We start from the raw sequence: 27904 nt of genomic DNA, 5'->3' as shown, positions 1-27904 counted from the left end.
AATAGATTCAGTCTCTGATTTTGACACAAAACTCAGAGTGGGTGTTAAACCTCTAAAAATCCAGCTGCATAAATGTTAATACGATTAAATAAAAAAAAATCAAAGTGTTCCTACATGATCAAAGCCCCCCTGTGAACCCATGAACTCACACATGCTGCTACGGTAGTTGATCCTGCTCTGACCTGAGCATCTGTAGACCACTAATGCCTCTGGCAGATGGTTTGTGTGTGTGTGTGTGTGTGTGTGTGTGTGTGTGTGTGTGTGTGTGTGTGTGTGTGTGTGTGTGTGTGTGTGTGTGTGTGTGCGTGTGTGTGTTTGTGCACATCTGTGAAAACTATATTAACATTCATGTTTGTGTTTATTTGTGTTAGTTATTCAAGCAGAACAGCACCCCAGGACAAACAGGTCAATAGTGGTGTGTCTGTGAGTCAAATCAAAAACTAAACTGCTGATATGCCTGACTGCAGAAATCTATCAGCTTTCAGTGAGACTGAAAGTAAATAGACACTTTCTCTGAATAACCATATAAGATTTTAAATGCTTCTTGTTAGTATTCATGTAGATTTATCATGCAAATTATGCAATATTATAGGATGATTTCTGATTAGCAAGCAAGTGCAAAATTGATTTTAATCAAACTGGGACGCCTCAAATATAGACCCAGAGCAAAGCAGCAGGACTTGCAATACTTTGATTTAAATTACCATATTACCATACGGTTTTATTAAAATGTCATGCTATGAAAAACACTGACTCAAATTTTGGTCAGTCTATGCCTTAAAATACCACAAATCCCACAAATATCTACCAATCACAGCTGATGCAAAAGCAAAACTTAGCAGGAAACCATATCAGTATTTATAGTAACCGTTTTCTTCTAAATTTTGCAGTGCGCCTATATATTTTTAGTTTATCCATCAAGTTTGTATGGCTCTTGACACATTCATGTTAACTAGCTCACAAGTTGAAGAAAATCACAGTCACGCTTATAAGAAAATACACCCTGTTTTAATTCTAAGGTTTTTCACATCAGGACATTAAATCAATCTGGTGCTTACCAGGTTATGTGTCATGTATTGTAGTACATCTGTGGTTGCAGGTATGCAGATTTCTTAAACAAAATGTAACCTATATTGAGGTGAAGGAAATAATTATACATTATAAACTCCACGGAAGAAAGAAACTACACTGAGATCACATACAGAAGAAGAAATACATAAAACAGTATGACTCAGCAAAAAAGCTAAGACAAACTGAGGCTTTAAGCATACACACGAGGTAAATCAAGGGAAGTGGACAAAGGAGGGTGATAAGACATAACTAGAATGAATTGAACACAAGGAAGACAAGGAAGTAAAAGTAATTGCAGAGTACAAGAGACAAATTACCAATACAGTAAATCAGGAAGAGGATAACTGAAAACAGTGAATATGGAGAACTCAACACAGGAAGGGGAACAAAATCTCATAGGAAACAAACAGTAACCAAAAATCGAACTAATGGGAAGTGAGAACACAGAATACAAGAAAACACATTAAAAACAAATCAGCATCTGAAACCATGAAACCCTAATGAATAAAAGTAAATCAACCCCTGAAGAACAATTATACTCAACTACAAATTGCCGGACGCCCTTCCTGATGCAACCAGTAGGGCTTTGCAAAATGGGGATCTTTCACTTGTCAGGCAAGTGTGTAAACCACTACATTACAGGCCAGCTAGCTTCCTCTGTGACAGTTATCTGATAATGTTTAACCTTTTGCAACAAGTGTGTGCTCCCCTGCTTCTTCTTTTTTTTCTTTCTTTTAACTTTGAGCTATGCTTTATGTAGAAAATCATGAGTTTTAATCTGTCTCATCAGCAGTCTTTTGAATCTAAGGTCACAGATTGTCCTGGATTACATAAGTGCCATTGTAAAGGCTTGGTCACACTATAGGCTACAGTATATCCTCTGACTAAATTGCATTGAGATTATATAAGAAATTCCCCTCATCTCTATCAACAAATGATGTGTTTTGAAATGTCTCAGTGTTTAATTTGTTTCATAATCAGATAGTCAGCCTGTAAGGACAGGTATAGGAATGCTTCAGAGGACACAGCGAGAAATATGACTGCGTAGCTGATAGAAGAGTTTACAGAGTGGGTTTGTGCGTATTGTTTTCATCTGTGTGTAACGTATGTGTGTGTTTGTGTGTGAGGTGTGGCTCTGCCTTGCATTACCTTTGCATTCCAAACTACACCAGCTCAACTGCACGAATGATATGGCAACTCACAAGGCACTATAAATCAGACACCCACCTCTCCTTTGAACACGCTATTAATTCCTGCTGCCTGGGTCTCAGAGGCATACGGTTACACAAGGGGGATACCTTTGAATGCTCAGGTTTTAAGAGGGACAACCCGTAGAGAATAAAGCGAGTCCTGAGGGACCGGGTCCCCCTCTCGCTCTGTGTAGTGTTTCCGACAAGCAGTAAACAGACTGACTGCAAACAGAGGTTTCTCCATTCTTTCATCATTTCTTTCAAACACCTGTTGAAAATGTTCCAATTTCACTTTTTTCTTTATGTAATTTTATTTTCAGCTGAGGGAAGTATTGAGTTTCAAATGAAAAGTTGAATGTCTCCAGTGATGGCTTAAAGAGTAATCTTCGCATGCAAGGCCAAATGCAAACAAAGACCTTTTGGTGTTGTGACAGGATATCTTTTTATGGGGCCTCCTGTGGTAATGGGAAGTGACACTCAGGAACAGACAGAAACCTGAGCAGCACAGTACCTGGTTTGTGAATTAGCCCAAACAAACTGAGTGAGAGGGCAAAAGCTCTGAACCTCTCCTTCTGGCTAGGGTATTTGTGTAATGTGAAGAGGCTTCACAATTAGCAAAAAACAGTGCCTGCTCACGTGTACTGAATGGCATGGGAAATGACCAAAAGAGCATTTCATTAAGTTCTTGTAACCACGTCATTTGATATGTGCTGCTTTTGTTTTAACTATTCCCCACCCGCTTTGGGGCTGAATGTCAGCAGAGCGCTGGAGAGGCAGCACTGAATGCATCTTCAGGGAACTTGTGATGTGGGTCATGATTGATCAAGCAAATGTGTTGTCACACCACAACAAGCATCAATAATCACAGCAGTACGTGCCATTTTACAAACAGGACCATCAATAATCGAAAAAGCGGGGCATTGGAGAGCACTTCTTGTACCAATAAAAACGGAATACAAACACATTAACTTTTAGGACATGTACCAGTTGAATGTACGGCTGAATGATTAAATTGCAGGTCATACAATTCTACAATGACAAGGATAATGAGAACATAATACCAACGCTTTACTATCTATGGGTCTGAAAATCTTCCCAACTTAAATGTCTGCATGTGCCTTACATATAACCAACCCCACACTGATATACACTCAAAACCTGTTTATTACTGAAAACATACTGATACAGCCTATGTGTCTATACGAACAGTGCTCCTTATTCTACACAGAGTTACTCACTGCACTACAGTACATGCTTAAAGGGATGCTGTAAATAGTAAATGGCCTGTATTTGTATAGCGCTTTACTAGTCCCTAAGGACCCCAAAGCGCTTTACACATTCAGTCATCCACACATTCACACACTGGTGATGGCAAGCTACATTGTAGCCACAGCCACCCTGGGGCGCACTGACAGAGGTGAGGCTGCCGGACACTGGCACCACCGGGCCCTCTGACCAACACCAGTAGGCAACGGGTGAAGTGTCTTGCCCAAGGACACAACGACCAAGACTGTCAGAGCTGGGGCTCGAACCGGCAACCTTCCATTTACAAGGCGAACTCCCAACTCTTGAGCCACAATCTGTAAGTCAACATTTTAACAACCGGCCTGAAGATGGACTTTAAAAGAAGATGATGTGTTTTTTGGTATTTTTTGTTTTTGTTTTTCTTAAAAAAAATTTAAAGAGCAGGAAATGTGGTTTTGATATTTTAAAAAAATTCTGTATTAAGTAAGACAATTATGATGAGGAAATGCACAGTGCTGTGCAAGTCTTGAGTTACCCTCTTCATTTTTTACATGTGGTTAAAAGTGCTCTGAAGCAATAGTTCTCGAGGCTTTCTGAATGACTTTCAAAGTTTTTCTTTGGACATTAGCTGCCTTTCCACTCTCATTTCCAGTCCCAGCCTTGTACCAGATCATTTCCAGAGTGATTTTTTGTTTGTTTGATTCGTAAACCACTAAACACCGACCGCTGAAGCACCCAAGTATAAAAAGGACACCTAACACCTAACTAATTTCTTCCCATTTCTTTAGTTGAAGTTATGAAAAATTACAGCAATAACACAGTTTGACAGTCCAAGTATTTTGGACCAAGAAGGTAATTGCCTAATGGGCTATTAGCAGACAATTTGGCATATCTCAGTATACTGTGCAGTGTGTCCTTAAAAACATGACCTGACATGACCAGGCCTGAAAAGACAGCAGATGAACAATACCTGAACATCATATCCAAATTTGAAATTTCTGATTGCAAATCAATCGTGTGTATGGAGGTAGTCAGAATAGAGGTACAACCGTGAGTTTCTGTAGCCATCTGTAAACCAATCTAGAGACTCTGTCATGGTTCGAGGCTACATTGCGGTCAGTGGTGTTCGGGATATTGTAAAAATTTAAAAGTGCGCCACTGGAAAGCATCTGATTGGCAAAATCTTCATTTTTCAGCATGAAGACCTCAACATTATTGAAGCAGTGTGGGATCATGTGAAGCAGCCAACATCCAAAGAAGAGCTTTGAATGCTCTTCAAGAAGCCTGGAGATTATTCCTGAAGACTATTTACAGAAATGGGAGGAAAGCTTGGCTCAGAATAAAGGTGTTCAGACTAAATATTGACTTTCAAGCTCCTTAGTTTCCAAAAAACTACTGCACCTATTTCCCATTTTCCTTGGCACCGTACATACATGTGCATCTATGTATTAAAAGAAGAAAACCTAATAGCAAGACATATATTTTATTGAATATTCAATTTGGACTGGCTTTCTAGCTGAATAATAGGAACAGTTTTCACATTATTTCTTTCATTTTACAGCCCAGTAATTCACTCTGCAGCACATTAATGTAAAACTGCGAGCTTCTTAGCTGTATAGTCTACTTTATTATCACTCTACTTATCAGGACTGACAGTAGCCCACCACTGTGCTGTTTCTGTCTGACCTCAGTAATGTCTTTAATTACCAGAGGACTATTTCTTCTATTTCTTTCTATTTCTTGCTACTTTGCATTAAAACCCACTTATCTTCTCTGTGAATTTAATTTTAAAGGATTGCCCTTTAGTAATTCACAGGGAAGCGAGAGCGGGTAGAGTGGTGTTATTTCCAGCAGCAGATTGGACACATAGATGTGGGTGCTTAAAGCCTAAATCCGTCTTTCCCTGCGTATAAAAATGCATTAACATTAGCGTTACAGAGTCATTTTAATTAATTTATTCTGTACCTGTGTGGAAGTGATGATGGTGTAGAAGTAAAGGGACATCAGGAGGGAAAACAACATACATCATACAGAGGTGTCAAGGCCATGCTCATATTTCACTATCCTCGTGTTGTATCTGTGGCTGGGACCTGGGCAATGTGTGACTGGCTCTTTTCCAACAGCATCCTCATGTCGCAGCGTACAGGGACGTTAGCTCCATCTGAGTCTCCTGAGCTGCATACACAAACTCAGTGCAGCCTGCAGCATGCCAACAAACTGCTAATTCAACAGTGCTGATAGTATGGCAGAGGTCCTTCATACCAGCCAAATTACCATTCACTGGCTTTGGCTTTCTTCGTAATTTATAGCATCATTGTAAAAGTTAAGCAGCTAAAAATCCTTTATAGAGCATACTGTACTCAATCCCAACAACAAGCTCATCGCACATTTAGGTTATCAGTCATAAGGAATTTATTGTACATTTCATTAGTATACTAGACAGTATAGTATAGTAGACATAGTGTATTTAGTGGAAATAACAGAAGACTCTATACAGTCATGCAAAGAAAATGCTTTATACAGACGAAGGTCACTCATATCCTGTTTCTATAGGAATTAAGAAGGTAAGTCACAGCCAGGTGCTGCTAATAAATACACTTAACTGATTATCAGCTGGTGTAGGCACCTCTGTAAGAGCAGAGGTTTTGGCAGTTTGCTAGTCTGAAGGTTTCAGGAGTGTGTAAACACAATGCTACAATATCTCTAACAGTGGATGTCCCAGCAAATTTACCTCAAGGTAAGAGAATGCAATTATCAGAGAAACAAGAAAAAAAAACATCTCAGGTATTAGTTATCATGTTAAATATTAAAGTTCACAACAGCACAATCAGAAAAAAGACTGAACAAGTTTGACAAGTTTGGAAGAATTGCCAGGAGCAAGTTTCTCTAAAAAGAGCGTTGCAGCACATCATAGGCTTACAAATCTGCATCGGAACAAACTTGGCTGAAACTGGGTCACACAGCAGGACAATGATCCCAGCGCAACGGCATCTTTACAGCAGAAAAGAATCAAGGTGTTGCAATGGCCCGGTCAAAGTCCTGACTCCAAACTGGTTGAAATGCTGTGGCCAGGCCTCGAATAAAAGCCCTTAAACTTCAATAAACTGATGCAATTTTGGAAATAGCGAGCCAAAATTCCTCCGCAGCGATGTGAGAGACTGATAAAGTCACACAGAAAACAATTGCTTCAAGTGGCCTCAAGCTCCTGAGTCATGATGTGTACTGTTTTTCACTGGGCGCCCTGCTACTCAAGGAACCACACCCCTTAGTAATGCTTATCATTAAAACTTAGTGAGTTATAAGTAAATGAACCCCTAACATAGGGGATACATTGCTGTAGAAACCAACACTTTTTTGTAGCAGGCTGCAAACATGTTAATTCCTGTTGTAAAGTTGGGCATTTTAACACAGTAGTCTCATTGAGAATGACTTCCTTTTGGGACCTGCCTCATGTGGTGATTAAAGGAACTCCAATTATCCTCATCCTTTTTTTGGTACATCTGCTTGACTTTTAAGAGGTTTCTGCTTGGATATAACATGAATTAGGAAGAATTGAGTGAAATCACATTTCCCCACACACTTGTTATTCAGACATTCTGTGTGGAAAACTTCTTGTAGTAATGCAGTGTTTCCGAGTGGTCCTATCCGTCTGCTGTGTTCCTCTCATTTGGATGTTCCCACAGTATCTCAGTTTTATATGACAGCCTTTCCTCCTGTGACTTTGCAAAATGACACTGCATGAAGCTAATGAAGATTCTCAGCACAGATACACTTCAGTACAGGAACAACACGTACCACCTCCTGTACGAATTTCATATAACAAAAGAAAAAACCTATACATTTTCCGTGCAATGCATTGTTGCCTGGGCTATGTCGAATAGCTGAGTGTGCCTAGAAGCTTCTCACACATCATCCAGCGCTCTTATGCAACACACCAATCTGAATTACCCCATTAGCAGAATTATTACATGTGCTGTGCTGCCAAAAATAGATGAAATGCAACAAACTCTTAATCCTCTTGAGAGGATTGCAACTCTTTCCAAATTCAACAGGTGGTCTTGTAAAAGATATCCCTTTTCCTGGATCCAGTCTCCGCTCTGCCACTTATGCTGATTGTCTTAGCTCTGCTATAAATCTTTGGTGAGTTTCAGGATACTGCGAGGGTCTGTGTCCAATCAATTCATATTCATGGATGTGTCCTTCACAGGCAATAGATCAGATCAATGGGATACTTGGATTTGAGGCTTGACAGATTGAGTACTGTTTTTTCTTAGATTTTTCAAGGAGTCATCGGAGTCTGTCTCCTTTGCTGTATTTATGTCCTACTACAGAAAACCAACATTAAATCTTCAAAAAACTAATTCTGGTGTTGTTTTAAACAGTACTTTCTTTTTAAATTAGTCAGGAGACAAGTGTTATTGCTCGTTTCAATGTCATTTCTTGATAAGATGTTAGAGGACACACTCAGTTAAAAGGTTAATCTCTATGGATGACTGAGTTCATCCACACTGACTGTGTTTGTCAGTCCCTGAGCTATGCTGCCAGTAATGGAAATCAGCAGGGGTCCAGCCAGGCTCAGTAGCAGCAGCAGTGTTTTTCTATTACTCTGTCACCGTGATGAACAGAAGCAGGCACAATCCTGGGGGTAGCACAGGAAAAGAGGGGGGTCAACAGAACCCCAGAGAAGCTTGTGTTGATCCACACTCTCTTTGCTTCAAGGGATCTCTTGATCCAGTCTCAGGGCTTTCAGAATAAACTTGCACAAGCCAGTGGCCCTTGGAGCCATGAAGTAGTGACCATCATTTGTAGCCTGAAGCTTAAAGTTTAAGATTAGGGAAAGTTGGACTGTGTATTTTTAATAAATAAAACGTGTATATATATATATGTGTGTGTGTGTGTATTCTGTAAGCCAGCAGGAGTGTGGCCACTGGGCCGACTGCATGGCAGGCAGGCAGGCAGCAGGCAGGCTGGTTGGTTAGGAGCTCCTCCCACCTCCTTGTGCTCTCCCCCACGTTGCTGCAGAGGGCTGCGCTCCAGCACTCCACCTCTGCACAGTGCAACAGCAGCAGCAGCAGCATGCCTGGCTGGAGCCGAAAACAGCCCGCAGCAGCGCACAGTCTCCTGCGTCTTTAACCTGTCGGTGGTGGAATACTTGAAGACAGACGGATATCGACATCTGTGGGAATCACGAGAACATTTGCACTTGTGTTCATTATTTTAGGTCTTTTTTTTAACGCTTTTGTGTTACCAGGCAGGACGAAGTCCGAGCAGGTAAGCAGTCGGCGGATAACCTTGGCTACTTCAGCATGGTTTCATTGTAGGTGCCATTTATTTCCTCCCTCCCTTTATTTCCTTTGCATAGGCGACACCTGCTTCATCTGCTGAACAAAGTTGTTTCACTTGAATTTTCTATAGGCGTGCGCGTTGTATTATTCATTCAGGTAATAGATTTTTTTTCTAAATAACGCAATATTCTAAGGACATCGTTTTTCTTTTACATTTAATCTACAACAACCCATCGCCGACCAAATTTGGCATGGCGACAGCAACGTTTACCCAAATCTTCACGCACCTCATCTAAAAACAGAATCTCAGACCGAAACACGTGGGGTGTTTACCGCAAGTCGAGCGGATGTTAAAGCTGATGCTCGCAAAATAGACCAATAATCTATCTAAGATGGGGGTTTAGAAGAAAGTTCACAAGTTATTTTAGGGTGGTGGGGTTGGAAATACCCCCCTCGTGACTGTGGAGAAACCTGGTTGCGCCCCCAGAATGAATGAACGGGGCCGTGTGAGTGAGCAGGCGTGACAAATGTTGCCCGAAAAGGGATTTGTATTCAAAGTGAGGGACTACACACTGAAGTGACCTGCTTATCAGACTGTGACGTGAACTAGAGGTTGTCCAATTATTTTGATTATGTACGAGTGGATGTGTTTTGTTTTTGTTTTGTGTGTGTTTTCCCCTGTTTTGTGGGCCTGTCATCCAATTACGTGTGCGTTTGGTCGCACGGCACAGAGCAGCTCCTTAAAAAGCAGTCAGTAGGACAAGTCGGTGGATTACAGTAACCCTAGACTCGAGTAATAACTATCAGATGACCTACACTTCATAGCGACTGTCTCTGCGCTTGTTTGCTTACGCATACATGTGCGCGCGCGTGTGTCTGTCGGGGTATGAGGTGAGGTAGGGTGGGGTTGGGGGGGGGGGGGGGGGGTGTCAAGTGTGTCTGTAGGTGGTTGACTCCTTGGTTATGCGCTGCTGCGTAAAGATTCAGGATTCAGACAAAGTGCATTCTCACACCCTGCTCATCAAAGGGAAAAGAACCAATTTTAGGTTCAGCGGTTGGTTATAATGTTTAGGATCTTTGAGATTACCTTTGGATGTGTTTGAAATATCAGTGTGTGTGTGTGTGTGTGTGTGTGTGTGTGTACAAAGGTCGAAAGAAATGAGGGCAGAGGCTTGTTAAGGTTTACACAGTCTATATGAGGTGGTGGCTCAAAACTGTAAATTCCACATCCATCCTCAAGTCATTTTTCTAGCCCCCAACTTCTCACACGCTCATGAGATATTCTCCATAGTCTGTGTCTTATATCGAAGGTACTGCTTCACTTTTCAACTTCTTGTTGCTGCGTGTGAGAGCTTTTTTTTACTTTTTTACTTTTAGCAAGGGGAAGTGAGAGAAATTGAACGGTGAACTTGAGAAGGTGTGGGGAATGTAGACCACAGGGTCTATCTCTGTTAAAACAAGTAGCTCTGACCATGCCAACAAGAGCCAAAATAACCAAAACCGTGTGCAGCTTCATTTGTGTCCCAATGTTGCTGTGCAAATGCAGACAAGAGTGCCAGAAGTGGTCTCAGGTGAAAATCCTGCGTGGACGATTGCGACTCTCTGTCGAGAAAGCAGAGACTAAAGTTGACTGGCAACAGGTCTGTGCACTCGAGAACCAGTGGCCCAATAATCCCTTGCGCCTCTGATCAGTAATCTACCCGCATGACTCATGCAGGAGGCTGTAAGATGTTGGCCAAGCTGGAGTTTCCTCTGTTGTCGCAGGAACGGTAAAACAAACAGTGAGCTAGCGGATGCCTTCCTGCATGAACTGAGTCAGACAGAACAAAGAAAAATGTAAACATGCATCTTATCTTTGCCAGCGGGACCACTCGTCATACCCTGTGGCATTATCGGGTCATAAAGCAAGAATTAACTGGAGTCTTAATAGGCCTAACCTCTATTAAGTATTTTTCAATCCATGGCTACGTTAATGCTTGATGTCGCTCTAATGTTTCTCTGTGATGAGTCGCAAGTTAGCTGAGAACTTTCCTCAGTCATAAGAGGAATTGTGGATTCTCCTGCCTCTTACGACTGTTTTCCAGCCGGTGCATCTTAAATAGCAAGCTAATGTGGCCGTATGTCACTGCATCACCTTGTTGAAAGGCAATTAAAGCTGTGTCAGGAGCATAAATAGAGACACACACCCCCACCCCGCTCCCGGCTGCGTGGAAACAAATGATCTCTCTGAAAAGGTGTTGATCTTCTCTCTGTCGGCCCAGTTAAACGGGGCTCAGCGAGGGAGAGGAAGGAGGTGCGTGGTTCAGTTGTGTTTGTGAGAGGTGGAGGACGCACATGTTGTTTGTGTGTTCATGTGTAGAAGAGAGAAGGGGGGTCATCGTGGGTGTGAGATTCACCCTGGTGAGACTTGCGCCTTTAGACATTCCTGACATTCCGACCTCCGGGATGCTTGAGGCTCCTCCGTCTTCTGGTAGCACGCTGGGGGCTGCAGAGGGCTCCGGACGGCTTTTATGTTGCCAGGCTCACACCGGCAAAACCCTTTGGTTGAACAGAAACCACATACCCTCTAATTTAAGAGGGCATGGGAACATGCAGTGCACGCAGACATCAGGTCTTCTCAAGTTACATCCATGAATGACACTTGAGTCTTAACAAGTCTTCTATGGAGTCAGAGACACTTGTCAGCCTGGGCCTCCTTGTCTTTGAGTTTTTAAATAGATGCTTGAACTTTTCACTGTTTTTTTTAAAAATATCTGTTAGGATTTATGGCAGAAGATCATGCATATGTTAGTTTAAAGGCAAAATGAATAAAAACAGTCTGATACCTTTTCTCCGGGCACTGCAAAAGAGATATGAGCTGTCAGACAAGAACTTAAGGGCTGGGTGAGATTTTTACATCAGTTTTTTTTTGTGTTTTTGGTTTTTTTTTTTTGGTGACAAAGACGTGGAATTATTATTATTATGACTTAATGTAATCACTTTTAGGCCATATGTCTAACTCAAAAACTTGTGCTTCATTCTTCTCTCTGCCTTTTACATGCTGCCCTACGACCGACACCCCGTGTCGCAAAATCAGCCATGACAGGTTATCCTGCATCTACCAGATACTTCCAGAGCCACCTCTGACCAAACCGGATTTAGCGAACCCAAGATGTCAGCGTGCAACGACTTTGCAGAACACGTGTGGAAACCCGGCTCTTGTAAGAACTGCTTCCACCCGTTCAGCGCACACAAGACCGTCGGCTTCCTGGATGGCGGCGCACCAGCTGCGTGTTTGAAGAGCAGCCCGGGAGGTGATGAGGAAGCTTTAGTGACTGCGCCTTCACCCTACAGCAAGCCGACGATAGCTGTGAAACCTACTATGATGAGCCTCGACACCAGCGATGCTGCAGATGTCAACATGAACATTGAGCAGGTGAGCCTCTCAAATGTTTCCATTTTTTATTTCTTTTTTTGTCAGCTGGATGTCTGTTTGGTAATGTGTGTTCATGTTTGTTTGTAGGAGGAAAACACAAAGAGCCCAACTGAGAGGCTGCGCCTCAAGCAGCTCTTAGACCTGTCGTCTCTTTACATTGATAACAGCGGCTGCAATAAGGCCCACAGAGACGCAGTTCTTCAGAGTCCCGATGCCAAGAAAGACTGCAACAACTGCTTCTCTTTGACTCCCTTGTCTCCCACTATCCTGCCCACTGACTCTAAGATCATCAGCAATATCTATGTTACCCAGGAGGAGGGTCGAGGTTCTCAGAGTTTAAAGAAAAATGCAAATGAAGACTCCTGCAGGCAGCAGAATAGTACATCCGCTCTCCGAACCAAAAGCACTTTTAATGGAAATGTTGTGACTACCAGGTCGAATTATCAAGAATGTCATCAGGCAGCTGTGGAGATACCCTTTTCACTGGATATTGTCCCTACTAGCCCTGCCACAGTCCACAGCAATGGTATGAGCAGTGGGAGTGCGACGGGTGTTACCACAAAGACATCCAGCACTTCTACCACTTCCTGTGTGGATGTTGCTAGCCCTAAATCTCTTTGTCCCATCCTGTCCAAACAGAGCAACCTATCAGACTCCTCTTATTCTTATCGTAGCAGCACAGATTCACTTCCTGGACCGGAAGGCTCAGGAGCAAGAAAAGACAGCTCGAGGAGCCCCCAAAGCCCACCATCTATGGGTAGCCCACAGTCAACTCCCACCTTTTTCAGTGGACAGAAAAGCTCAGAGCCAATTTATGCTGAGAGCACTAAGAAAAAGCGCAAGCAGCAAGAAAACGGACTGCAATCTCAACCGGAGTCCCCAAACCAGACTGAGGAGTCCCTAAGCTCTGAGCATGACCTCTCAGGAGACAGTCAGCGGGCCACCATCACTGTAATGGCTGCTCACATGGAGGAGAACAACAGGACTTTCTACTTGAGCAGCCCGGATTCGGCTGTTAGCACCCAGTGCCACTTCAGCCCCACGGCTCGTAAAGACCAGAGCAGTCCTGCTTTCCGTTGGCCCAGCCCCAGCCACAGCACAGGCTCTCTTGCTACAGAAGTAGGCTGTGCCCCTACTCTGCACCCCAAGCCCCAGTCCAGCCCACCAATTCCTCCAAAGAGGAACACCCGCTCCCCAAAACTGGGCACCTCTAGCCTCTCATCATCCATGTCTTCTCCAGTCCCACTTCCTGAACTTCCCAGACTACTGACCTCCAGCCTCTCTCCGTCTGTTTCATCTCCCGTCCCTCTCACTGAACTCCCCATGCTTTTCTTCGTCTCTACTAAAGAGGTCACTGCTGAGAACCAGAGCCCAGCGCTCGAGCGATGGCACAAGCCCCACCACCACAGCTCTGGCTGGAACTGCCGCATTGAGGAAGAGGAGGAGGAGGAAGAAAGAGACCGGAAAGAGACTGAAAAGAAAAAGTTAGCCGCCAGTGGTGAGGCAACCTCTCGGGTGACAGGCGTAGTCAATGGTGCTGCTGTCTGGAAGGAGGCCAGGGACTCGAAGGCCCACAGCGACCCCCCTCCGCTGACAGAGCCAGGCACGGCCCCCCCAGCTGCCACTAACAATGGTGCCTATCAGGGGGAAACTAAGGGCAACGGCGCAGAGGCGGAGGGCAAGCATAACGGGAGCATGCCGGCAAAGCAACCGTTGCATGGTGGCTCATCAGAGCCGCTGGCACCAGGGAAGGGAGCTACCAGCCATGACCCCAATCCACCGCCTCCCCCACCCAAGAAACTGCACAGGTAAGAATAGCAAAGCACTGTTTTTGTTTTACAGTCACACATTTGGTTGACCCTTGAACAGGACAGAGCAGCAATGCAGCAGATCTCAGAAAGATCTATGACTTTTTTTTTATTACTAAATCTTTTTCAGTTAATCATGTTGTCAAAAGCAATGGCAGAATAGCAGCTAGATGGTTGAGCCTAACTGAGGCAACGACACTGCTCCATCACTCATGTTGACCAACAAACACAAAATATCTCAGAAGGTGTTCACTAACTTTGTTCAGAGTAGCTGGAAAACATCACAGGCACAAAATCCTTTTAGCTGATCATCTAATATCCAAACATGTAACCACTGAAATTCTCTTGGTTTTTGCATAAGAATATAACGCACATAGATGCTCTTAAAGAAATAGTAAATGGTGATAAAACCCAGCAAATGCACAACTTGGCTTAAGGACAGGGGAACTGAAATATCGTTTATTCAAAGGCAGCAGTGAAAAAGTGTGATAGATACTGAATTATATGGAGGTAAGCTGTTGACATACTGTAATACAGTTTAACTGTAACGCAGGTTTATCACATGTGAATTGCCTGTTGTAGCAAATACTTGTTCTATTGTTTTGTCTCAGTGACTTGCATTAGGATTTTTGGGACTGTGGTTTGATTATATTATTTAATTTAGCACTTATAACATCCACTTAGGCCTAATGTAATGCTCTCCACAAAGGCAGTTCTGATGTATTTATGTCATGCAAGTCACTATTCGGTGTCTGTGACCATACATATGTGCAGATACAGTATCTAACTGCAGTCATTAGTGTGAAACTCGCAGTGCCTTCTCCTTTCATAGCATCATTATTCAGCCTCCATTCTAATGCCTTGTGATCATTCAGACTCTTGCAGAATATTCCTTAATGCACGCCTTGTTCTATTCATGCTAGCAGCGTGACCTTTTTCAATTGTAATTAATGCACAAAGTACGTCTGTTAAGTAGCCCGCTGCTATGTCAAGTTACTGTAAATTTGTTTTGGCTGCACCACTGTAGACGATGAATGCAAAAAGCATTTGTAGTACTGTGGAAAACTCTTGAGTAGCCCTTCCTTTCTTTATATTTTAATAGAAAATTGGGAGAAATCTTTAAACATGCATGAAAATACAGTGTACACAGCAAAAACGAGCCTTATATAAAAGATTTCTAACAAGCGTGAAAGCCAATATTTATTCATTAACACAGCCTGAACCCTCTTAGGCACGAAAGTAGTCTTCAGGAATAGTTCTCTGGACTTCCTGGAAGACTGTCGAAGCTCTTCTTTGGATGTTGGTGGCATTTTACTGTATTGTGGTTGGGATCTTTGTCAGTCAGATGCTAGTGGGTCCAAATCTGATGGCATTTTTCTGTGTTCATAATTCCATCAGTTTTGACAAGATCTACAACACCCCTGGCTGAAATGCATGCTCGAACCATGACAGAGCCTCCACCATGTTTTTAGAGATGACTGTAGCCACTCACTGTTCTGCATCTCTCTTTATGTCCTTGGTACATATTGACAGTGGTTTGAATCAGAATTTTCACATTTGGATTGGCTCCAAGACCTGATTTTCAGTCAAATTCTTATGTAAAGTGACATACCTCCACCTTTTTCCCCAATTTCCTTCTGCATGAATGGCTTCTTGACAGCCACCTGTCCACTAAAATTATTTCTGATGAGGCTTTAGTGAACAGTACTTTGGATCAACTAAAGGCTCAAATCACTCTTTAAAGACATGACTTTCAGGTGCTGTTCAGATATTTTAAGGACACACTGCACCACATGCTGAGAAGTGCCAAATTCCAGCTGATAGCTCTCTGGGAATCACTTTGTTGGTGCAAAAAATACTATTGTATGTCTGTCAAAATGTGTTATTTTTGTGAGTTTCATAGATTCAATCAGCTAAAGGAATGGAAAGAAATTATGTCTGTAACAAAGATCCAATTTAAAATGGGCCCTCTGGTCAGTTTTCTCTTATATGTAAAAACAACACTGGTTCACATCCTTTGAGTTAAGAGCTTTTTTCATCCTTCATTGATTCATAGGTCAGTGTTAAGAGGTTCAATAAACAAAACCCCAAAAAAAACATTACTCAGAAAATGGGCAGATGCAAGGACTAGACTAAATATGTTTTTTTTTAAAGCAGCCACTATCCAAAGAAAAACTTTGAAAAACTTCAGAAAGCCCAGAGAACTATTGCTCAAGACCACTTAAAAACATTCCAAGAAAATCTGACTTCTTTGAAGAAAAATATAAAGAAATGAGACCAGAGGTGAAATTTTCACAGTACTGTGTGTTTGTTTGTTTGTGTGTATGATATTTCTGCTGAAGTCCACATGCTGGTCATTTGTGTGGCTTGGTAATCACGTTTTATTACATCATGTGCTATATATGCAAAATGATGAATGCTCCTCTTTGCACACTCCTGGTTTTACCAGTCATATGTAAGCTATAAAAAATGCACAGTTGCCTTAAACTGAAGCTGCGTGAGTCTAAGAATACATTGTGCTGTCTGAGTCAGTTTTCCAAACAAGAAAAAGAGAAGAGGCTCCGTGTTGAAGTTATCAGAGCATCAAATGAACACCCTCCCCCCTTAAAATAAACTTTGCTTTGTCTATAACAGTGCAATGAGGTGCAAGCCACACACACACAATGTGACTTCCCCTATGCAAGCACACGTTTTCTCATCTTGAGCTAGATTCGGCCAAGGCTCAGAAGACGACACAGACCGCTGATCACATTTCAGTGGGGCTTTATGTTTGCGGTAATTCTAGGAAGGAACCGTTTTTGCTGTTATGACATTGCCAACATTCTGCGCTGATAAAAAAAACCTTGTTGGGACACATGTGGGAACACGCCTTTACCCAGCCAGTGACAGCTCTCGCTTTGTGGCATTCCAAGTTTATCAGTGGGTTTAATTTGTTTAAGCAGTAAGCGACCCTGGTCACTACTGGAGACACAGTACTGGAGAGTAGTTCCACATTCCCGACTCAAAGACATGAGTACACGTCCCCTTTGAAGGAGCATTTTAAAGTTCTGAATCATTTAAAATCCACAGATGGTTTAAAAAAATCTGTCTCTCAGAGCCTTTGATCACGGCATAAAACAGCAGATTTTGCTCTTTAATTCCATGTAACAGGTCATCCAATGGATTATATGTCGGGTCGGGCCTAGGAGGTGTTCGCTTTTGTGCATGTGCCTACGTCATGGATGAGTGTGCATGATTAAGTAGCCTACTCCTTAACAATGAAGGCGTGTCAACTGGTGTGTAAATGTTGCCAAAGAGGGAGGGGCTTTAGTGAACAGATTGCTGCCCCCCGGGGCAACTCCCAAACTGTTCCAGCCTGGCGATCAGTTGCCACAGATAGAAGTAGATTTTATAGATCAGCATTGTGGACTCAACTTGACTTGGGTTTGAATTGGCTTCGCTCTGTGATCTGCTATTCCAAGATTTGCTGCCCCTCCCTGCACAAAGCCTTCCTGATCCCCTTTCTGCTGCACAACAGATAGCATCTTGTTGCAGTCTGGCAGACTTGAAGGCTTTTCTAAAGTGAACTCGTAGGTGAATGAAATTAGAAATGTGGGCGCTTTAACTCCCCGCATCTAATGGATGCTGTTGCTTTTCTTGTGAGACACTTTAAATACACACATTACTCGTGTGGCACCAGGGTTGTGTTACCTACACACGCCGTGGCTTTAGGGAGCCGCTAGCATGATCCAGGGGCATTTTGTACCAACCGGCCCAGCAAGGACCTCAGCATGAGGTAGGCACCTGACGACAAATTATTCTCCTGCATCACCAGTGAGACACAAAATCTGACTGCTATGTCATTAGGCTGGTGAAGAGTTTGTGTTTCAGGTTGCTTCTTAGATTTGCTTTTCTCTCTCTTTTTTTTTCCCCCACATCTCCATCAGATGCCAAAATTTAGATGTAGCATTGCATGTGGTCAAATTTGTTTCCTTCCTCTTTTACAAACTGCCATTTGCTCTTCTTCTAATCTCATGTAATGTTTTTCCACTTTCTTGATCTAATTCTCTGTTTTAACAAGTCTCGCTGGTACAGTAGAAAGAAGTGGTAAGATGAAAAGCTTGATAGTTCTAATAGATTTTACATTCTTAGACAGGAGGAGCGACAGAATTGCATTTCAAAGATTGTTTTGGGGTTTTTTTTTTTAAAACGTGAGCTGAGCGGCAGTGAATAAGAAAAGGGGGGAAAAGGCTGACAAATGATGACAAGGTAGGCCTGGAGCAGTCTGCAAGTGATAGCAAGGATTTGTGTCAAACATTAATGGATCTTTGGTTTATAAAACTGTACAGCCTTGGTAACTGTCCTACAGTCTTTGGAGGCAAACAATGTGTCTCTTTATTCTCTGTTGGAACATGTAGAGGTTGCACAACAGGCGGGAGAAAATATAACCCTGTGTAACAGAAATGCAATATACAGCTTTTTACCTCCTGTGAGTCTTTATATTAAAGGAGGACATGAGATATTTATATTGTCCATAATATCACAGAGATAGAGTTCAATCCGTTCCTCTCTGGCAGAGACTCATAAAAACTAACACTGCAAGCTTTGCGGGGATTGTGTTCATTGCATGGTGTGTCTGCTACCACCTCTGCTTCCTGCAGCATACATAAAGGAGGGACGGTGTATTATGAATTAATCGGGTGTATTCTTAATACTCTTTAACCAGCTAAGCCCGTGACTAAAAGATTACATCTCTACATGAAATAGCCCTGAAAATCCAAGTATGTTTGTACATGGGTGAGCATGTGACCTTTTGCACGTAAACATACAAAGCGTATGCATGCTTTCGCTCCCACTGCATCATTTTATGTGTTTACCGCAAAGAACGTCCTAAGTAAGAGTCAGGAAGTGAAATCAGTTCAATTAGCCTAACCTACAACAACAACAACACTGCTGCAGTTTGGTTTATGTCTCATTTTACACTGTTACGCTGCTATCTCTAGCTAGTTAGCTGCAACGCCAGTCCGATTCACTGGGGCAATAAGAGAATCTCAAGTAAGCTTTGTTTTTTGCTGGAAAGCTGATCAGATCTACTCAGAGGAAATGAGAAACCAAGGTTATTAATAGATGTTTAGTCTAAAATCAGACATTCTAGTCACGGTGATCTTGGAAAAAATGTTGTCTTTTGGTGCATAATGTGCATTTTATACAACACTGTATAAAGTGTGTGTGTGTGTGTGTGTGTGGAGGGGGGCTTTTAAATTAAATTAAATTCAAACTGCAGATACCAAGTGTTCACAGGAATAAAAATCTTCACTTGAAACATTTATGTGCATTTAATGGAACAAACAATAATGAGGACAAATACTGTACCACCCTAAACGCTTGTATCTCCTTCCTTGCGTGCCTCTCCTAAAGAAGCTTGCTCATCCATGCTCATCCTCCATAAATCAGTGCCATTATTTTTTTTTCACATAGGAAAATCTGATGTTTTGGATACAAATCGGAGAGATCTAGACCGAGACATGCACGGGCGCAGACATGCACATTCGCTCATAATCCCTGCGCCCATTACCATTTCTCCTGCGCCTCAGCATTTCCACTGCCTTTCATCACGGCCTCTTTTGTCTGTAAAATGATAGCGAATCCTTTAGCTAACTACCAACAGAGAATACCTAACCCTTTGTCTCCCCCCTGTGCTTCTCTCCCCTGCTCGTCTGTTTGTTCTCCTAATTTATGGTGGAACTGAAGTCAGGGGCCGGCAGATAAATGGATAGAGGAGTCATTTTGTGACGGAGGAGAGGACGGAGAGGGGCAGATGAAGGGGAGGGATGGGACCCTGCTTCCCTGAGCCATTAGCAGCTGTAATGAGAAGAGCGAATAGCTGTCAGTCACCCTAATTGGTCAACTTTATTAGAAAGTGTTCATGAACAGTTTTCACTAGCATTATAAGACACAGTCACGATGGTTAGATGGTCAGATGGTCAGGTAATCAGGCAAATGGACAGGAGGAATTTTGGTTGTACTTTGTGCTTAAATTTGTAGCCTTTAGTTGAAGCTACATTTGGGAACCGTAGTGCAGTTTTTAAAAAGATTATAAAAAAACCAGAGAGGTCCTCACATTTATTCTTCTTTTACAGATTTTAGTCGTTAATGTAACTCTGAGTCCCTAGCCACAAGCATAAATTAGGAAAATGCAACTAAATGTAGGGAAATCCAGTTTGCACCTATGCTCTTATTGCCACTTGTGGACACAGAGGGGCTAATGCTCAGCAGCAGTTGCTCGGTCTCACTTTTAGATTCCGATGTGATTGGCAGTACATTTTTCATCGAGGCTTGTTCATTGCAATTATGAGGCAACGTTGAATCAGGAAGCGTAGCACTCCTAACAAAGAAGTGAAACTTGACATGACTTATTCATCATTTCAGATGAAACTATGTCGTCCTTCCCGCAGGTTTATTAATTGCATAGTGCAGACGTAAAACAAGCAAGAGGAAGAGGGATGGTTCCACATTTACAAACGGGCATGCAAGGAAAAATGCCCATTTCTGCTGCAGATCAGCAGACTGACTGCCTCGAGACACTGCACCGGGCCCTGTTGTAGAAAAGTAAATGGTAAAAAATCAAATTGTGTAACATTATCTCTGCTTTTTTGTTTTCTCCATGACAGAGTGGGTAGGATGAGTGGCAGCAACATGGAGATGGACCGCTGTGGCCAACATGGGTCAGTAGAGAGCCCTACCTCGTCTCTACGGGGCCTGAGCAATTCCAGCCTCCCAATGGCCTCCGCTGACAACCTGGCTGCAACTGACACTGGTAAGCAGCTCATACTGAATCAGTTAATAAAAAATAATAATAGCAGTAATAAACATTCGTGTAATCCAACTGAAACGAGCATGACATATCTACGTGGCAATGTCAGTGAATTTTCTGACATGTACACTTGGGTATCCGTGGAAGTTGTTTTGCTCTTTTATGACTGCGAACCATAAAGGTGCACTTTGTTCAGAGTTAACCTGAGCAGCAACATCGAAACAAGGAAAGGAAGCTCTGCAGGGATTTACAGTTAGTGGCTGTCAGCTTGTCCCTGGTTCCTTTTTTCGCATGCAGTGCACATGCAGTTTGTTGTAACGGGTTCATTAGTTCACGTTTTTCGCGGTCTTCTAGCCTGAGACGTGGCTCAGAATGAGAGGCATCTGTCCTCGCTTTGGAAATTGTCGTCATCCTTCACGTATCAGCTTTAAACCTCGGTGGCACTCAGACACTTGTAATTGCTGCAACTTCCTGAGCAATGTTGTTTGAAGAGATAATTATGGACTCTGATAACGAGGGGAAAAAGGGCTTGGCTACATCCTAGAGCCACCCCCCCCACCCACCTTTACTATCCACCCCCCCTTGCGAAAGCAGTTCTTGAAGACTGCACCGCACAATTATCTAAATATCTTCAGTCTTCTCTGGTGTAATGTCAGGTTCCAAGTTTAAGTCTTTAATTGACAAATGGTTCATAACTGGGTGGAAGATGTTTTGACTGTCACCATGGACCCTGGATTGTGGAAAATTTCCAGTTCTTCTGTAGAAACAAGGTATGTCTTTATATTATAGCCGAGCAGTGCGCAGTGACATAAGGGGCGTAGTAGATAAATCAGATTTGCAGCTGTCACCTGGGAATATTCTGTCAGGGAACCCTGTTAAGGAAAATTAACTTAGAAGGACGCACAGACACAAAGGATACACTGTGTGAATCCACAAAGGCAGGAAAACGAAAGTCTGCCAAGAGACATTTCTCTCTGTTTGTGTCTGTATTAGTTTGTGTACATGTGGAAGCCTGTAATTCCCAAGTTGTGTCAACTTGGGAATTGTGTTTCATTGGTTATGTCTGTGAGTTTGGTTTTATTTTAATTGGTAGACCTGCTAACGTCTTTTTTTCTTCTTCCATAGGTTCTCAGGATGCTACACGAATGTCTTGTTCTTCTCCGTTTCCTAGAAGCCCGGTGGCTTCAGCTCCAGGTTCTCCTAACCCTCCCTCCATTACCAGCCCGAGTAAGCAGCCGCCTCCACTCCCAGAGAAAAAAATGGCCAGCCGCACCGTGTCCGCTCCCGACGGAAACGGAAAGCCTTTCGTTCGAGCGTACCCGCGCCTCCCGTTTACCGGCTCAGAGAGCAACGTGTGCCGGACCACTGATGCCAGCTCCCGTTCCAGTTTGCCATCCAGCCCCGTTGATCCACGGCCCATTTTCTCCTCCAGTGAGTCTCTAGAACGTTGTCACGCCCCCCTGGGACGAGCCTTGAGGTCCAGGACGCTGGACGAGCCAGTCAAGACTCATGGTCGACTGGGCGTGCACTGCCGAAGCAGCATCACTTGCTCATCTTCTCCTCAGCTCAGCGTGCCGTTCTCAGCTGCAGAACCAGGTTCAGCGCCAAACTTCGGTTCGAGCCTGCAGCTCCAGACCCTTCTGAGCAACATCGACAGTAGAGAAGGAGTGTACTCCAAACTGGGCGGGCTTTATGCTGAGTCTCTGCGACGCCTGGCTCTAAAATGTGAAGATCACTTCACTCGCTCACAGAAGAACCCGCTGAGGTTTGAAGAGAGCAACTGGTCTCTGTTCAGGCTCACGTCTAGCAAGCCGAGCTGCAATGCAGGAGACGCTGTGTACTACTCTGCCGCATGTGCCTTAGACCCCAGCAGCTCCTACGCTGTAAAGGTAATCCCTAAATACTGAGCTTGATTTGCAAGCGAGAGATGTTTTACTTTCCAGGCACGCAACACACTCTGTGAGCACTTTATCAGAATTAACCCAAAAAGACTAACTGGGCAACCGAATGAAAAACTAGCTTTTTGTTTGTTGTTGTGAGCACCCAAGCACTTTTTCTGCAAAACAGGGAAAGGGTGGCAGGTGTGCAACCTGTTATGCTTCCTGTCACTACTTCAAAATAAAAGCCTCAGTGCCGTTTTCTACACACCTAACATGAAGAAGCAGTAGTTCAGTTAGATTGTCAGTAACTGAACACAGCTTTGATGCACTGTTTGGAGAGTAAACGATAAATAGGGAGGTACGAAAAAATAAAAATGTAAGTAACAGTTACCTCTGACTTCTTTTGAAGTGGATTCTCATTAAAATGGGATTGTAGGATCATCAATACAGTACAGTTTACAGTATTCATATTATTAATAATATCCTACATAGTTTAAACAAGTGGTTGCCAATCTTTTTCATTGGATCCCCTAACATACTTTGAAACTATTTTAATATAACATGTTTTATCTTTATATATATATATTCAGCAGAATTCATTTCAAACTGGTTTGGGCTACTTTTGGATGCCCCCAACCGGTCAAGGCAGATGGCTTCTAAAACTGGTTCTCCTGGAGGTTTCTTCCTGTTTTTCCTTCTAGCTGTTGCCAAGTGCTTACTCACAGGTGGTCGTTTGATTGTTGGGGGTTTGCAATAGGCTAATAGTAAAGTTTATCTTACAGTATAAAGCACCTTGAGGGGACTGTTGTTGTGATACTTTTAGCAGCACTCTATTTATCAAATATTAATATCAAAGGATGGTGTCACCAATTCTACCCATTTATCCAGTATATGCCCTGTTAACACTTTCAACTTTACCTAGCTAGTCAGCTGCTAATCCATATTGCTAGCTAACGATTCACTGCTAGCCATGTTTCAGAACAACAGTTTGCAAATGTATTCATAAAACAGTTTGATTTGAAATATTAACTAGTAGTTTCAACTCTTGGCCAAACATTAGCAAGCTGTATCTTTATCACTTGGATAGTTACTCATTCATTTTAATCACTTACACATTTTTTGGCTGCCATTTTTTACTGCTTATCCATTACTTTTAGCGAAGTATAAACTTTAAACTTTGACCACCTATTGTACTTGTATTCTTGGTTTTCATATAATGTACTTGGATTTGCAAGGCTAACATTTAAATGAAATGGAAAATTTGAAGGAAAACATTTGTTGTTAAAACTGTGTGCAGAAGATAACCTGTAAGTGTATAGTAACAGAGTGGGGGACTCTGCTTGCTCGTAACTGTCAGTTCCAGTTGAGAGAAGTGAAAACTTACAGTTGTCTGAGGTACAGTTGACCTAGTGGGTGTTGAACTTTTAAGCAGGTACTTGACAGTTTGAGGACAGGATGAGGAGCTTAAAACTGGGCAGCAGTCTTATTTGTTCTAAGGCTGCAGATGGGATAGCCCCACTACAGCGCAAACCTTAAAGGCATGTAATGCAAATAACGAGGAAGGAGGGTGTGGGTGATGTGATCTTTGCCCGAAAGTCATTAGTGCTGTACAATGTAGCAGCTGTTTGTATTGTGTGTTTTGCCACAGCCTGGGTGCCCAGACTCTTGCTTAATATCTCTGGGCTGATTAATCTTTACATTCCAGGCAGGATTTACAGCCCAGACAAACCCTTTCTGTTGTCCAAAGCCAAGACAAACTTACTTAGAAGACACTCATCCCTGTGCTAACGATAATTTTGTACATTTAAGCAAAGTCAGTACAAAAAGTCAGCATGCTTTTTTACATGTAATACTGTTTACTGTATTGCCACCTAAACCTTCTCACTAAGACGAGATCATTATTTTTGGAAAAAAAAAAACAGTCCCATCAAAGACTTAAAATAAATGTAATTTAATGGGAGGTGTTGTTTAAAAAATTTGATGTAATATTTCACACAGACCAGTTTGAGAATGGACACTGGAGGGCTGTAGTAGTTTATTTTCATCCCAACAGAATCTGGTACTGCTATCAACTTGCCAAACTGTGGTATAAAAAGTATTTTTGAGAAAGCTTTTCAGCTGAGGCTTGAGCTTACATGTCCATCAGGGGTGCTGATTTCACATGAATAGGAACAGGAACTGAATTAGCACTGACCTTGGAACTTAACTAACAAGAATTCCTTTCTTATGTTTCTTGGCTCCACTCCCTTCCCGTCTCTCTGGAATTTTCCCTCCCTCCCTCTTTGTCCCTTTCTTCTTTTCTGCTTCACCCCTTTCTCCCTTCCTTTGTGTACATACCTCTGCAGATCTGCAAGAGTTCAAGCATTGAAGCCAAACAGGGCCATCTCTACGGCCTGTCAGTGCAGCAGAGCATGCCTCCTCACTTCAACCTTCAGCAGGACTGTGGTCACTTCCTCGCCTGTGTCCCCCAGAGCATGTTGCCTTCTGATGAAGTCTCCCAGCCAACCACACCTGCTTCGCCACTGCCTCAGTCTGTGCAGGGCCAGCCGGAAGACAGAGAGCGAGTGGTGGTCATCACACCTGAGATCCCTCAGCAGACGGCAGCTGACTTTGTTCGGGAGTGGGAGGCATTCCACAAAGCTCAGCCAGAGGTCTACGAGCGTCGCATATGCTTCCTCCTCCTACAACTCTGCAATGGCCTGGAGCACTTGAAAGAGCACGGGGTCACGCACCGTGACCTCTGCCTAGAAAATTTGTTGTTGGTACCTCATCAGCGCAGGCCCGCTCTGTTCGCTCCACAGACTGAAAACAGCTCCAGTAATGGTTCAAGCGGTGCAGAGGCTCAGCGTCACCTTCCCCGGCTCCTGATCAGTAACTACGCAAAGGCCAAGCGTCGCTCCTCGGAGGATGCCGTGTCAACCAACGTGGACCCTCGCATCAAACGTGACCACGCCAGGCTGGCGCCTGAGATCCTCTCAGCAGCCCAGTACCGCAAATTTGATGAGTTCCAGACGGGCATCCTGATCTATGAGCTCCTCCACCAGCCAAACCCGTTCGAGGTCAGTCCAGCACTGAAGGAACAAGACTACCGCTGTGAGGACTTGCCTCCAATCCCCTCTGTCTCCCTCTATTCAGCTGGCCTCCAGAGGCTGGCCCAGCTCCTTCTCCAACCTGACCCCATCAAACGCATCCACATCCAGGAGGCCAAGCGTATATTGCAGAGCTTGCTCTGGGGACCGAGGAAGGACCTCATGGATCAGCAGTGGGAGAGACAAGGACAAGGAGGAAACTTTGTCGATGGATCCCGACACGAGGGTCTCCTTAATTGGCTCGACGTGAAAAGGGCGCTGCTGATGATGAAGTTTGCCGAGCGCTCGCTGGAGCCAGAGAGGAACGCAGAGCTGGAGGACTGGCTGTGCTGTCAGTACTTCTCCTCAGCTCACCCTCTGTCCCTCTGCCATACAGCTGAACTGCTCTACTCACTAAAGTGAAAGCTCACCTTAAGGGTTAAAAATCCATGTGGGCGAAAGCATAGTTATATGCGACTGTAGGTGCGAGAGAGACCAATGATGTCAAAAAATGGGATAAGGAGGCGCAATCCTCTGGAGAAAACCCGCACCCGTGTATTCGATCTACTTCATGCATGAGATCCATGCGTCAAACTAGCCGTCCAGTCTGAACTTTGTTTTTAATTTATACCAACAGTATCCTGCGACAGTGAGCTTAGTATAAAAAAAGACCTGTGAACACACCACTGATTTTGTAATAATCAGAAAGATTCTCATGACAACTAGAATCTGTTTTCATTTTCTCTCGCGATCCCGGTGGATGCATCAGGGGGGAAAAAGAACATGGACAGTATTCATAATAATACACTTACCAAAGTTCATGTTTGGCACTGTGTTTTGTGTATTTATTAAATGTCAGTGGAGACATTTATACGCGCTGACGACAGGATAGCAATTCATAACCTAATTCTGTGTCAGTAATGCTGTGTTGCACATACATGTGCAGCTAACTTTGTCTACATGTAACCTGTACGGCTAATTTCTCTGCTAATGGAAATGTGAGGTCACCTGCAGGCTTTACCGTATTGCACCTTTTACTCTCATGTTTTTTGTCATGGGCACATAGTGCTGTATTGCAGAATTACTGCAGGATTATCCTTTTTTTTTCTTTTTATTCTGTGTATACTTGGAAATGATCAACACAGCCTTTTGGAAAAAAATACTACTACTGTTCTACTACATGCAGTTTTTTCCCTCCTTTTCTCAATTTTATTATATATTTAAATGTTTGTTGACATTTGTCACAGTGCCTTTTGTTCTTTTGTATTTGTTACAGTGACTCGAGCCTAATGTAAATACTCCCCACCATTTGTCCTTTGTGAAACTGGCCTTTCACAGGAACAATCTTTTCTTTTCTTTTCGTTTTTTTGGTTTTGTACAGTGATTTGTAGATGATAATAGAAGTGAATGGGCCCAAGCAGGTCTTAAAAAGCCATGAATATGAGCAGTAGTTAAAAAAACAAGATGATATTTATGATTTAAGTTGTTATCTTGTAGTAGTCACTGGAATTTCTGTTTATTTCCATGATATTCAGCAGCAGCTGGGCTTTTTTATGTTTCATGAAAGCTTCAAGTTATAAATTATATTCAAACAAAAAGTGTGGCAACACATTAACAGCCTGCACGCAGGTTTTTATTCATGACCGACTGTTTCTAATGTGGAAGAAAAGTAAAACACGCCCTGAACTCACGACTAATGCATTATTGATTGGAATTATTTTGTGTGTGTGCCTCTTATTTGCATCTATCAATAAACTGCATATATTTTCTCACTGCAGGATGTGGTGTGTTGAGGTAGTTTTTTCTTTGTTTTGTTGTACTTATCCATTTTAATGATTGGGCTATTAGCAGGTGCCGCTAATGAATATCTGCAAGCTGTTTGTGACAACTGATAGATACATTCCCTGGCATTTTTATTAGTTCCACAACTGCTTGTTAACGCAAATATGGCAGCAGTTCTTTGCATTTAGGCATGTAGAAATCATTCAAACTAAACAGAATAAAGATGAAAGGTGATTTTGAATTGAAGTGACTTTGGACATGGTTGTTGTGCCAGACGTGTTGGGCTGAGTATTTTAGAAACTGCTGGTTTACTGGGATTTTCCCGCAGATCATCTCTTGGGTTTACAGAAAATGGTCAGAAGAGAAA

The 27904-nt window shown here is 42.9% G+C and overlaps 1 protein-coding gene across 1 annotated transcript; it reads left to right on the top strand.

Annotated features, from left to right (window-relative positions):
* Window positions 1–8517: 8517 nt before the first annotated feature.
* prag1 (PEAK1 related, kinase-activating pseudokinase 1) lies at window positions 8518–27532 on the top strand. The gene is made up of 6 exons (XM_084935376.1): window positions 8518–8777; window positions 11868–12206; window positions 12294–14014; window positions 20665–20810; window positions 21933–22696; window positions 25033–27532. The coding sequence occupies exons 2-6, from the start codon at window positions 11943–11945 to the stop codon at window positions 26176–26178; spliced, it is 4041 nt and encodes a 1346-aa protein (XP_084791502.1). The 5' UTR covers window positions 8518–8777; window positions 11868–11942; the 3' UTR covers window positions 26179–27532.
* The last annotated feature ends 372 nt before the right edge of the window (window positions 27533–27904 follow it).

This window comes from Perissodus microlepis, chromosome 7, assembly GCF_051167445.1.
Source record: "Perissodus microlepis isolate ML-2025 ecotype Zambia chromosome 7, ASM5116744v1, whole genome shotgun sequence".
NCBI classification, from domain to species: Eukaryota; Metazoa; Chordata; class Actinopteri; order Cichliformes; family Cichlidae; genus Perissodus; species Perissodus microlepis.
This window is presented reverse-complemented; position numbering and strand designations above follow the sequence as displayed.